General features: G+C 46.4%; 1 protein-coding gene across 2 annotated transcripts in view; it reads right to left on the minus strand.

The window, feature by feature from the left end:
* Positions 1–4,507: 4,507 nt before the first annotated feature.
* Positions 4,508–14,823, minus strand: part of LOC142466805 (uncharacterized) — a 58,278-nt gene continuing 47,962 nt past the window's right edge. For both annotated transcript variants that reach the window (XM_075572258.1, XM_075572259.1), the window contains exon 3: positions 4,508–6,236. In XM_075572258.1, coding sequence (XP_075428373.1) covers positions 4,922–6,136 — 1,215 coding nt within the window. In that variant the 5' untranslated portion in view covers positions 6,137–6,236 and the 3' untranslated portion in view covers positions 4,508–4,921. The remainder of the gene's footprint in view (positions 6,237–14,823) is intronic.

The raw sequence follows: 14,823 nt of genomic DNA on the forward strand, positions 1-14,823 counted from the left end.
CAGCACAGCTGTGAGTAGCAGAGGCAGACAGAGGGAACGTGGGGCATGCTGCAGCCACACACTGCTGAATCAATCTCTCCTGTGTGGGGGCGGCACTTCCAACGTGCAGAGCCGGGGAGGAGGGGGGCTTGTGGTGCATGCAGCCGAACATACACTGCTCCTTTGGGGCAGAGCACTTGGAGCAAGGGGGAGGGGAGGCTTGTGGTGCCGGCAGCACAGCTGTGAGTAGCAGAGGCAGGCAGAGGGCTTTTGGGGCATGCAGCCACACACTGCTGAATCAATCTCTCCTGTGTGGGGGCGGTAATTCCAGCAAGGGGGGGGGAAAGCACGGGGCATGCAGCCGAATATACACTGCTCCTTTGGGGACCGGCACTTGGAGCAAGCTAGGGGGGAGCGCGGGGCATGCAGCCGAATATACACTGCTCCTTTGGGGACCGGCACTTGGAGCAAGCTAGTGGGAAGCGCTGGACATGCAGCCGAACAAACACTGCTCCTTTGGGGACCGGCACTTGGAGGGAGGGGGGGTTTGGTGGCGAGTCGCGGTGCATACAGCAGGACACACTGCTCCTTCTGTGTGGGGGCGGGTGGCAGAAACGCAGGGCAAACGCTGAAAGCGGCTGTGGCTTCTTCTGCAGCGCCCCCTGGCTGTTTTTTGTGTGTTTTTTTCAATACATCGATTCTAGGACGCAGTTCCTATTTCAGCCACGTGAAAAAGGGAAAAAAAGTGCGTCTTAGACTCGAGGAAATACGGTAGTTAAATCCAAAAAATTCAGTGTGTTTGAACTCACTTCAAATGTCAACTTCAGATTATGATCATTCGTGTTCAGCGTCTTAATAAATTGATTAAGTATCTCTCTGGGGCCCTTCCATAATATGATAATATCATCAATATACCGACCCCACCATTCGATATATCTGGTGTATTCATCCAGGGCATCTCCGAAGACCACTGTTTCCTCCCACCAGCCTAGATATAAATTGGCGTAGGTGGGAGCACAGGTGGTCCCCATTGTGGTTCCCCAAACTTGATGATAGAATACTTGATCGAACAGGAAATAGTTCTTCGTTAGGATAAAGTTTAATAGCTGTATAACAAAATCGTTATGAGCGTAACAGCTCGTGTCTCGTTGTACCAGAAAGTGTCCTACAGCCCTCCAGCCGACTGGATGTGGAATACTGGTATACAGTCCTTCCACTTCCAGTCCTACAAGAAGGGTCTCTGAGCTCACTACCACATCCTCCAGTCTAAGTAAAGTATCCTTGGTGTCCCGTAAAAATGACAGCAAGGTGTTTACAAATGGATGTAACACAGTGTCGACATACTTACTTGCATTTGCCGTTAGGTCGCCCACTCCGGAAACAATAGGTCTCCCCGGAGGTGGCAACTTGTTCTTATGTAGTTTCGGCAAATGATAAAATGTGGCAACTAGAGGGCATTTCACCATGATGAAATCCAGTTCTTTTTTGGTGATAACTTTGTTAGCTAAACCTTCTGTGAGGATGTGTAGTAGCTCAGTTTAAAAAATTTGAGTGGGAGCCTCTTGCAATATCCTATAACGTCCGATAAAAGATGACTACACTCTTGGGCATAATCATCTTTGTTAAGGATAACAATATTTCCACCCTTATCTGAGGGTTTAATCTCAATAAGGGGGTCTTGTTCTAGATCATGAAGTGCTCTACGTTGTGCATAAAAAAGATGATGTTTCCTAGATTTATTTGGCAGGTTCATAATCTATTTAGGATAATGGTGCAGTAAACCTAGCCTGTTAGCTTTGATCTATTTGTACACAGTGTTTATTTAGGGTCCCACCCCCCTGTTCGGATTTATATGTTTTTAACATGTTATAAGTGAAGACATTAAAGTTTGTTTATTTTTCTAGTGAATATTCTGAGTGCTCGTTACTGAAACTATTTCTTGTCTTGTTTGTGCTATATCTATTTTTGTTTCTGAGCACCGACCATTCTCTATTATTTAGAGTATATTATATGGCCTTATGAATTCCTTATATTATTGGTGTGTATGCGAACTCTATCTCTGTTTGTGTGTGTGTGTTTTTTGTTTTTTTTCAATCGAGGATGTTATATTACACATTTGGTTGTACTTGCGAAGGCTTTTTGTAGACTCTCAAATGAGTCATAAGATGTTTATTACAGTAGCACAAGTGTTATTAAATATGATATGATTTCTGTGTACTGCAGGTGCAGATAAGAACTGTTCCATTTCAGGTTATTAGAAACATAGGAAACTGGGTTGAAAGAATATGTGTTTTTATTCTTTGCTCCCAATACATCTATGTTATAATAATGAGCGAAACAAAGGGAAAAAAGGAGAAGTCGCTAACAATTCTGGTATAAAAATAATTTAATCTCCGTGGACCTCCTGCTTCCTGAAATATTAACCTCGGAAAGAGGTGTTGGTAGCTTTTCATTCTGAGTTAGTTACAAATACAAAATAAAGTTGGGTATGTGTCTCCTGGACTCTGACCATAGATTTTGACCTCAGATTCCCATATGAACACCTCCCTCAGCCTGGTTATGTGCTTGTGGGGAGGTGACGCCAGCGCATGTGTAACAAGAATCTCTGCCATAAAGGTGAGCAAGTGTAACCATCAGTGGGAAAGGTTCCTGTGTGAGGTGGCACCACTTGCCACATCATTACTGTAATATATATATATATATATATATATATATATAGTGAATAAATGAGAACAAGGCACTCTGTCAGGTAGATAAAGGTGGGTGCAAATCCTGTATGAACAAAATAGGCGATACGATACCGTGTAAGCGAATATCAGAGGCAGCACTCCATAAGGTTGCCAAAAATATATTTTGTATTTAGTGAGACATGATGTCTCACTAAATACAAAATATTTTTTTGACAACCTCGTGGAGTGCTGCCTCTGATATTCACTTACACGGTATCGTATCGCCTATATATATATATATATATTTTTTAATAAAGGGACACTTAACCCCTCAGGTGCATTTTCATTTCAACGTGTAACCTGTGAAATAGATGGTTAGCTCTTGCTGCTCTCTAGAGAGATTAAAGGAACATGAGAAACAAATAATACACCTAAGAAAAAGAACTCAGTAGGTAGCACTCTATAACTCAGAGTAGGTAGATTGTAGTGATTAAAAATACTTTATTGATATTGTTTAAAATAAATGGGTGTACATAAATGAAACAAAAGTGACTGTATATCCCAGTCATGTCCTGCTATCACCGGGGTTTAATTATATGTTAGATGCTAGTGTTAGCATATAACCAAGGTAACACACACACATATTATATATATATATATATATATATATATATATATATCACCCTTTAACAATGTGTGTTTAGGTATATTGGCACTCTATCATACCTCCATTATAATCCCCTGAAGGGTAAATGCCAAAAGTAAGTGAGGTGTTTCTCCTCCAAGTCAATTGCTGTAATCGTTTTATAAGCTTGCAGCAGGATAATGTGTGCTGGTTTGGTAATATAACCCCTAGTTGTTGTAGGTGATTATACTATGCAAGTTCAAAATAACCCTTGGTTGATGCAGGTATTTACAATGAAAAATAAAGGAAAGGTACAGTATCTGGATAGGAGATCAGATATACATCCAGACCCCACACTGCTTGTATAATAAAGGCAGTGGTTCCGGGTGTCCCCGATCTAATAAATCAATTGCAGGCTCTTAAACTTGTCTTGCTAAATCGAGCTCCTCACAGCAGATTAGGTTCAGTCTATGTGGAGTTTAGAAACCACTAACCACATCGCAGCCAGTTACTGATATATATATATATGCTGGTGAGGTAGTACTCCGAGCTCGACGTGACAAGAGCTTTTGCAGTATAGTCAGCCGCCGCCGACGACCGTTTCACGTATGTGCGCTTTCTCAAGGCTGATGCATCAACCAGGGGTTAATAATACCTACTCTGAGTTATAGCGTGCTACCAGCTGAGTTCTTTTTCTTAGGTGTATTATCAGTATATTTCTCAGCACAGCACCATTACTTACCCACTTATCTCTAATAACAATGAGCAGAGGTTACCATTCCCTTTCCCCTTTCCCTATCTGTATACGAACATGACATATAGTATGAAAAGGCGGCTGCATTAATGTCCCTCACTGGGGACGTTAGTCTGTGTCTCTGTCCTCCACCTCAGTATTCACACGACATTCTAGGACATTTGGTCGCAGCCGTTTCGCCGTGACTCACCCCACCGCTTGCCACTTTGCCACTAAGGCAAGTGCCCAAACCTCCTACCCTAAAACCCCTTTATATTAAGGTGACCCTTACCCTGACACCCTTTACGCTAAAACCTCCTACCCTGAACCCCCTTAAATTAACCCCATACCCAAAACAGTAATAAAACTTACATTAGAAGCAGCTGGAGGCGGAGGGTCCGTCTGCAGCCTAATGCCGGTGGCCAATTGGTCGCGGCGAAACTATTACGATTCACAACTAAAATGAGGCTACAGAACGCTTCCGCATAATGGGGAACGCACATTTTATTAGAACAACAGCATGGAAATATAAAACATTATTAAGAACAACATTTTTCTTTAAATAAAACTACAATAAGAATGATACAAATGACTTACATTTAAAAAGTTATACATTTTTTATCTTTTTAAAATGCTCGTTTTATGCACCATAAACTAGTCACTTTCCATTGTGATTTAGCATAACACAAATACGTGTGTGCACTTATATGTGAGCGTCTTTGTAGATGGTTATCCCTAATCATGCCTGGCTTTAGAGATATGTCTCTCCCCTGTTTGTGTCCTAATGTGTGTGTTCAAGCTGGATAACTGACTAAATCCATTCCCACATACATACGGTCTCTCCCCTGTGTGTGTCATCTTGCGTTTGTTCAGGTGGGATAACTGACTAAATCCCTTCCCATATACATACGGTCTCTACCCTGTGTGTGTCCTCTTGTGTGTGATCAGGTTGGATAAGTCACTAAATCCCTTCTCACATTCCAAACATAAATGCGGTCTCTCCCCTGTGTGTGTTCTCTTGTGTGTGTTCAGTTGGGATAAGTTTCTAAATCCCTTCCCACATTCTCCACATACATGTGGTCTCTCCCCTGTGTGTACCCTCTTGTGTATTTCCAGGCTGAATAACACACTGAATCCCTTCCCACATTCCCCACATACATACGGCCTTTCACCTGTGTGTGTCCTCTTGTGTGTGTTCAGGTTGGATAACACACTGAATCCTTTCCCACATTCCCCACATACATGCGGTCTCTCCCCTGTGTGTGTCATCTTGTGTGTGTTCAGGCTGGATAACACACTGAATCCCTTCCCACATTCCCCACATACATGCGGTCTCTCCCCTGTGTGTGTCATCTTGTGTGTGTTCAGGTGGGATAAGTAACTAAAACCCTTCCCACATTCCCCACATACATGCGGTCTCTCCCCTGTGTGTGTCCTCATGTGTATGTTCAGGCTGGACAACGCACTGAATCCCTTACCACATTCCCCACATACATATGGTCTCTCCCCTGTGTGTGTCCTCATGTGTATTTTCAGGCTGGATAACGCACTGAATCCCTTACCACATTCCCCACATACATGCGGTCTCTCCCCTGTATGTGTCATCTTGTGTGTGTTCAGGCTGGATAACACACTGAATCCCTTACCACATTCGCCACATACATGCGGTCTCTCCCCTGTGTGTGTCCTCTTGTGTTTGTTCAGGTTGGATGACACACTAAATCCCTTCCCACATTCCCTACATACATGCGGTCTCTCCCCTGTGTGTGTCATCTTGTGTGTGTTCAGGTGGGATAAGTCACTAAATCCCTTTCCACATTCCCCACATACATGCGGTCTCTCCCCTGTGTGTGTCCTTGTGTGTTTATTCAGGCTGGATAACAGGCTAAATCCCTTCCCACATACATGCGATCTCTCCCCGGTCAGTGTCCTCTTCTGTAGGTTTTGGTCTGATAACCAAATCAGACTCTTCCCACTTTCTCCAAGATCTTTTCCTGTGGCAGCTGCTAATATATATCTTTGAGAATGAGATGCAGTTACATTGTTTATTAATTGCCTTGACTGGTTGAAAGATGCATTTTCTGTCTTATTTATTGGAATGTTGAAAGATTGTCCTGTCATCTTTTCCATATTCTCAGCTGGGTGTTTGAACTTCAGATGTTTGAGGAGGTAATCCTGACTGCTAAAAGCAACCTTGCAGTGTTGGCATGGGTGGATTATTGGTGCTTGGCTTTGTAATAGACGAGACAAAAAAGTCACTGTTATACAAACTGTCTTACAAAAGGTCATGAATGAGAGGTAAGTTGGCATATCACAAAAAGTTCAGGATGTACATTGTAAAAATTAAGGGTTCAGCACAACATATGCAGCATTAGGGCAGGGAGAGTAAATGTAGTGGATCATACATTTAACGTGACACAAAACCCCAGCAAGCTCTTTTTGGGAACCCCTGAGCCCGCACAAAAAAAAAAAAAAAAAAAATTATATATATATGTGTGTGTCAAAAAGGAGTGCTTTGTCGTGGCTCGGAAGCTTATAACGCTTTGGCCAAAGGGTTAAACTAAATGACCCCTTTTCAAGAGAATAAAGGTATTTTACTGTGTATTTCTGTCATGTTGGATGTAGCATTGGGCTTCTGTCGTCTGTTGTATACATTTAACGTGGATCATAATATTTAACAATTTAAAAGGAAATCTCAATAGCTGCAAAACTGCAGTTAAAGTTGCAGGAATCTTTTCAAATCCTTTGATAGATAATAAGTCGATAGTTTCAGTTGTGATGGTATAATTAAAAAAAAATAAGTTAATGAATAGAATACGTGTCTCATTAGAAGCTCACATATACGTCCCCGGGTGTTCCCGTTACCGCACCATGTACCATGTCTCTAATAGTTATAGGATGACCCAACTTTCTGCTAAATCTCCATTATTAAATTAGGAACAAAATGCCCAATTACTGTATTAGACATCACAGATGTTATTCAGACTTAATTAATTAAGCTATACTACTATCATCCAGTGAATTCCAGAACTGTGTTCATTTTTTTTATACAATTGTTTAAAAGTTCTTTTTTTAGGGAACAAGGAGTCTGTACTTGTGTTACTAATTTCTCCCCATACAAACATTGCATTGAAAATTACTGTGAATTAATATACCAAATGTGAGGGAATACATTGAATGCACACTGGTGCAGAAAGTGGAACATAACAGTGAAAGCTGATACAAACTAGGGGAGTTATTCCCCGAGGATGTTAATTGACCGGCCGGTCACAGGACACAACTACAGACATCATGAATCTAGGAGGCTACTACCTACTACAGAACAGAGCATTGTAGAATTGGCGTGCCCACCGATCTGACCGGACCGCATTGCCTTTTTAGCTCTGCTACACATCAGGCTGTTTTCTACATCCTTAATGGAGGAAACTCTCTAAATGATGAGTATTATTTTATTCACTGCTGACTATACCAGAACTTTATACATTTCAACTACATTTGCGCTGTTACTCTAAACAGCATTACGCGTCTGCTATCAGACTATTAGTGTTGTATACCGACACCTGGTTTGGACTTCTGACTACTCTAACATCAGTTTCTGCTTTGGGTTTGCTATTTGGCATTTGATTTAGTCTCTTACCCATAGAGATTACGTTTTTCTATCTCTGCCCATCAGATCTACCAGATGGTTGTGAGCTTGTGTTTTGTTCCATCATATACCCTGTTAGGTAGTTGTGTCCTGTGACCGGCCGGTCAATTAACATCCTCGGGGAATAACTCTTTTTCCATAGTTTGTATCAGCTTTCACTGTTATGTTCCACTTTCTGCACCAGTGTGCATTCAATGTATTCTTTCACATATGGTATATTAATTCACAGTCATTTTCTTTGTAATGTTTTCATTATGTCCGGCTGTTTTAGTATTTAGGAGTATAGTGATTCTCATTTTTTTACTTATATTTTAACTGTTTTTTTGTTTTTTCTATGTTACTAATAAAGTCCATCTTATTTTGCTTAAACCTGAGTGCTTGGTATAGGACCTCAGTTTTCTCTCTTGTGGTTACATATTATTCTTTAGCACCACCCGAGGTTATATTTATTCCTTATTACTGTTTTTTTATTTTATTTTAAGATTTGAATCAGTGATCTTTGTTCCCAGATGGGGGATGCCCATGCCAGAGCGTCACCGGTCAGAAGAGTGATAATATATGCCACCTTGGACCTTTCAGAGGAGAAACGAGGAGTTAATTCGAATTGAATATCGATTGAGAAAACCTCTACACCCAGGGGTGTCGCCCGCATAGCGATTGGGAGTAGGGAGCCGTGGCTCAGGAGGAAGGGTTTGTTCCGGAGTAGAAAAAAAAAAAAAAAGCGTTGCAGTCCTAACAATTCTGGACAGAGATTGTTGCAGGGAAAAAGTTGCAAAACTTTGGGTCAAGGATGCAATTTGAGTCTCCAACTGGTGAAAACGTTCACCAATGGCAGGCAGGGCTTGGCCCACCTCAGGGGGGGTCCACATTCGTTGTGGCTGGGCATACTGCAACCCTTGCGCTCACCACGAACAAGGCGGGACCCGGATACTGAGGTGGGAAAGTATAAACTGCGCCACCCACAGCAGCAGAGGCACGCCTGGAGGGTGGATAGTCAGCGTAGCCGGGTCTGGATTGGAAAGAGTGGGTTAGTCTTGATACTTGCCGGGGTCGTAGGTCGGAGTCAGTAGAGTAGTCGTGTCTGGGGTGCCGTGGTCAGGGGTTGAAACCAGTAGGATAGTAGTGTCCAATAGCCGTGGTCAGGGATGGGGAAGTACAGAAGGTCAGAGGCAAGCTGGGGTTGTTATCCAGAGGATGTCCTAAGTCAAGCCAAACAGAAGGCTACCATGAACTATGGAACATAGAGGAACCGTCTGCAGGCTCACAGAACAACCGGGCATCAGTAGCCATCAAATAGTAAGTGAATGAATGCGGAGCCATATAGGAGTAACCCAATTAAGGAGAGGGAAGGGTAGGGAACAGAGAGCAGACCCGCTTGTTATGCTGCCAGGAATAATCTAACTGTGGCGCGGCTGCATGAATACACTGTCCCATGGGCTAGAGTAATCCTGTACTCACGATTGAACCGTCCCTTGTGATCTCCTGGTTTAAGCGTTGCACACGGATGGGTGATCGGCGTCCCTCCGTGGCGTCAGTCTGATCACAAGGTCATATATATATATATATATATATATATATATATATATATATAGAGGCAATGGGGGGGGCCCTGCTGCAGCCACAGTAGAATAGGATGGTGAACGGTGCTTTGGGTGTAGATACAGTAGTAAACAATAGAGAGAGAGCCCAGTGTAGCACTCAGGTTCACGCTCTGATGATGAGTGAATGATTTAAAACATAATCTTTATTGATAGCATCATATATTAAAATAATAGATGTTGGAGCAACGTACTGGAGGTAGGTTGATCCTGGATATTAATAGCCGTATTGGCTCCGGATCAGACGAAATCGTGTGTACCAGGTATGTCTATATGAAACACAGGTAACAAAACAACACAGAGATCCTGGTGTGGACCTGTGTAGTGAGTGTGTGCCGATGGGTGTCCTCAGATAGGTCACATGCTGGCAGAATCTGCGTAGGTCCTTATATAAGGTGGTAAATGTGACCCGTAGTAACTGATAAACAAAGGGAGCAAATATGTATATCAGTGGTTGTTTGGTGCAGTCAGCTATGCTTCCTCTCTGTGAATGATGGCATGCCTAGCAAGGTGTCAGGGTGACCTAAGATAACCTTTTAGTACTGTGCTGCAGGAGTGTGGTGTTCTGCAGTAACCTACGTGGCTGTTGTCAGAGGTGAGTTACACTGACTGTAGGTAGTAGAGTAGGTGGATAGGACCCTAGTCAGGGAGACACTGATGCTAGGACATATATATAACACTTATCATGTATCAGAGGACTAGCTGTAGTTTTGCACAGAGAGTAAACCTTAGTGCTGCTATGTGGAAAACCGTACACAGCAGCGCAGCTTGAGTGTTGCTGCAGGCAACTTAAAAATCAGTACTTCTATCGATTCTGAGCGCTTTCCTTCTAAACACTCCACATAGAGGCTTAAAGTGACCGTCGGGGCACTTTTACCCTGTATATTCCAGCACGAGCAGACTACCGCATACACTCGCGGTTTGAGAACATAATGCGGAGGCAGTCACTGGTCTGCGCGTGCACGTGGGAGATAGGAGCCGACGCGCGCGTTTCGCGAGAGGCTCTCTCAAGGCAAATGGGATCACTCTTACTCTCTGTGCAAAACTACAGCTAGTCCTCTGATACATGATAAGTGTTATATATATAGTCTCAGTACCTATCTGAGCACACCCATCGGCACACACTCACTACACAGGTCCACACCAGGATCTCTGTGTTGTTTTGTTACCTGTGTTTCATATAGACATACCTGGTACACACGATTTCGTCTGATCCGGAGCCAATACGGCTATTAATATCCAGGATCAACCTACCTCCAGTACGTTGCTCCAACATCTATTATTTTAATATATGATGCTATCAATAAAGATTATGTTTTAAATCATTCACTCATCATCAGAACGTGAACCTGAGTGCTACACTGGGCTCTCTCTCTATTGTTTACTATATATATATATATATATAACAGTGTTCGACAAATCACCCAAAAATCTACTCGCCCAACCAAAAAATCTACTCGCCACCTAGTCCCGCCCCAACCCCGCCCCTAACCCCGCCCCTAACCCCGCCCTAGTCCCGCCCCCAACCCCGCTTTAAAATAAAATATATAAATAAAATACATTTAATAAATTCCTAGCCAGAACAACATTCGTTTTTGACATAAATGAATTTATTGTATTACATTATACTACAATTCGTTCTTGTTACGTGTGTGTGTGTGTGTGTAAATGTCGGATCTAGAAATAAAAGCCAGGTGTGAATGACTAGTTTCCTGAACCTCTTAACCAGTGTCTGGATGTCCCCGCTTCACAATATCTAAAGCAGCAATCCCGCCTGGGATCTTACCTGATCCGCAGTCCCTCAATGTCCAGGTACCTCATTCCCGCAATGTTTTACATTGGAGGGGGGTGTTCCCTACCTGTCTTCTGGGTTAGAGGGGATTCCGATGTCTTCCGTGTGAAGCTTGAGTCAGATCTGGAAGATAGCAGTATATGTTATTGCGGCGTAGTATAGGACTGTTAAGATATATAGGGTAAATAAGAGATCCAGAGTGTGAGAGACAGAGACACAGACAGAGACACAGACAGAGACACAGACAGAGACACAGACAGAGACACAGACAGAGACACAGACAGAGACACAGACAGAGACACAGACAGAGACACAGACACAGACACAGACACAGAGAGAGAGACACACAGAGACAGACACACAGAGAGAGACACACAGAGAGAGACACACAGAGAGAGACACACAGAGAGAGACACACAGAGAGAGACACACAGAGAGAGAGACACAGACAGAGAGACACAGAGAGAGAGACACAGAGAGAGAGACACACAGAGAGAGCGACACACAGAGAGAAAGACACACAGAGAGAGAGACACACAGAGAGAGAGACACACACAGAGAGAGAGACACAGAGAGAGAGACACAGAGAGAGAGACACAGACACAGAGACACAGAGAGACACAGACACAGAGACACAGAGAGACACAGAGAGACACAGAGACACAGAGAGACACAGAGAGACACAGAGAGACACAGAGAGACAGAGAGACACAGAGAGACACAGAGAGACACAGAGAGACACAGAGAGACACAGAGAGACACAGAGAGACACAGAGAGAGAGGAGGGAGAGGGAGGGGTAGAGAGGGAGGGGTAGAGAGAGACACACACAGAGAGAGACACACACAGAGAGACACACACACAGAGAGAGACACACACACACATGGAGAGAGACACACACACACATGGAGAGAGACACACACGGAGAGAGACACACACACAGAGAGAGAGAGAGAGAGAGAGAGAGAGAGAGAGAGACACACAGAGAAAGAGAGACACACAGAGAAAGAGAGACACAGAGAAAGAGAGACACACAGAGAAAGAGAGACACACAGAGAAAGAGAGACACACAGAGAAAGAGAGACACACAGAGAAAGACACACAGAGAAAGACACAGAGAGAGAGAGACCCACAGAACGAGAGAGAACGAGAGAGACACAGAGAGATAGAGAGAACACACAGAGAGATAGAGAGAACACACAGAGAGAATGAGAGACAAAGACAGAGAGAGTGCGGCAGAGAGAGTGCGGCAGAGAGAGTGCGGCAGAGAGAGTGCGGCAGAGAGAGTGCGGCAGAGAGAGGGCGGCAGGGAGAGGGCGGCAGGGAGAGGGCGGCAGGGAGAGGGCGGCAGGGAGAGGGCGGCAGGGAGAGGGTGAGGGCGAAAGGGAGAGGGCGACAGGGAGAGGGTGACAGGGAGAGGGCGACAGGGAAAGGGTGAGGGTGACACCGGGAGAGGGTGACACCGGGAGAGGGTGACACCGGGAGAGGGTGACACCGGGAGAGGGTGACACCGGGAGAGGGTGACACCGGGAGAGGGTGACACCGGGAGAGGGTGACACCGGAGAGGGTGACACAGGGAGAGGGTGACACAGGGAGAGGGTGACACAGGGAGAGGGTGACACACACATACACTCACAGACACATACACTCACAGACACATACACTCACAGACACATACACTCACAGACACATACACTCACACACAGATACACTCACACACAGATACACACACAGATACAGACCACACAGACACACACAGACACAGACACACACCCACACACACCCACTCACAGACACAGACACAAACACACAGACACTCACAGACACACGAATACACACACTCACACCCACCCACACTCACAGACACCCACCCACACTCACACACACAGTCACACCCACCCACAGACATTCATTGGAAGGGAGGGGGCCTACCTGTTCCTCCAGGGCCTGCTTGTCCTCCACATGCTGCTCCACATGCCAGGGGATCGGGCAGGAGTTGCGGGAGGATGGGGGGGCCAGCGGGAGGATGGGGGGGCAGCGGGAGGATCGGGGGGGCAGCGCGAGGATGGGGGGGCCAGCGTGAGGATCGGGGGGCTAGCGCGAGGATGGGGGGGCCAGCGTGAGGATCGGGGGGCTAGCGGGAGGATCGGGGGCCAGCGCGGGGATGGGGGGGCCAGCGCGAGGATCGGGGGGCCAGCACGAGGATCGAGGACCAGCGGGGGGATGGGGGGGGGGGTCAGCGCGAGGATGGGGGGGGCTAGCGGGAGGATCGGGGACCAGCGGGGGGACAGCCGGACAGGCGCACGGGTGTGGCCGGGAACATTGCCAACCCCCCCCCCCTCGCACGCGCACCCCCTTCCCTCTACCTCCCGCCAGGCTGTTTCCCTTCTTCCCCGCCCCTATTACCCTGCCCGCGTGGGTGCCAAAGGAGCGTGGGACGGAGGGGAAGCGCCTACCTGGTCTTCCAGCCCTGGGCAGCAGCAGCCACGGGGAGCCCCCCCCAGCCTACATCCGGGGACCCCCCCCCAGCCTACATTCGGGGACCCCCCCTCCCAGCCTACATCCGGGGACCCCGCCTCCCAGCTTACATTCCGCCCCGGGCAGCAAGCTGGCATCGGGTGCAGGGGGGGGGGGGGCAGGGGCTGACCCAGAGCTGCCAGCCGGCCCTCTTCCTCCAATCAGGGAGGAAGATTACTTATTTATTTATTTTAAAAAAAATTGGCGCGAACGGGGGAAATTTGAGCGCAAGCGGGGGAAATTTAAAAAAAAAACACGTGTGCTGCTTGGGCCAATATTTACTCGCGGGGGTTAAATCCACACGCCCCGGGCGTGTAAATATACACACACACACACACACACACACACAACTTATGTGTATTGCCGATATATAATATATAGTGTTCGACAATCCTATACATTTACACGCCCGGGGCGGGTGGATTTAAACCCCGGGCGAGTAAATATTGGCCCAAGCAGAACACGTGTTTTTTTAAATTTCCCCGCTCGCGCTGAATTTTCCCTGCTCGCGCTGGCTGAAAAAAACAAAATAAACTCCCCTTACCTGACAGCTGATTGGCGCGCGCTCCCAGGCTTTGTGGGCGCGTGGCCAGGCTCTATATGAGCCCGCCCCCAACGTACGGCCATTTTTTCTGGCCGGAGATGTTGGAGAGTAAGAACTCTCCAATCCTCCACGGCCCCTTTGCTCCTTCCCTGCAAGCCCCCTTACTCCTTCCCTGCAAGCCCCCTTACTCCTTCCCTGCAAGCTCCCTTACTCCCCGCTTCCCGCGCGAGGCAGGTGTTCCCCCTTCTCTCCCTGTCCCCGCTTAACTTGGCTTCCCGATGATCCCCGCGCGGGGCAGGAGATTGTAGTGGGGGTGTTCCCCCCTTCTCGCCGTATCCCGGCTTCCCGCGCGGGGCAGGAGATTGTAGTGGGGGTGTTCCCCCCGCTTACCCGGCTTCCCGCCGATCCCCGCGCGGGGCTGGAGATGGTCACGTGGCGAGCGGGGCAGTGGTGGTGCTCGGTCCTGCTGCCTTTCCTCTTCTTCCCCCTGTCGTGTATGTGTGTGCATGGGTGTGTGCGTGTGTGCATGTGTGTGTGTGTGTGTGTGTGTGTGTGCATGGGTGTGTGTGTGTGTGTGCATGGGTGTGTGTGTGTGTATGCATGGGTGTGTGTGTGTGTGTGTGTGTATGTGTGTGTGTATGCGTGTGTGTGTGTGTGTATGCATGTGTATGCATGTGTGTGTGTGTATGCATGTGTGTGTATGCATGTGTGTGTGTGTGTAT

This window comes from Ascaphus truei, chromosome 15 (assembly GCF_040206685.1).
Source record: "Ascaphus truei isolate aAscTru1 chromosome 15, aAscTru1.hap1, whole genome shotgun sequence".
Taxonomy (NCBI): Eukaryota; Metazoa; Chordata; class Amphibia; order Anura; family Ascaphidae; genus Ascaphus; species Ascaphus truei.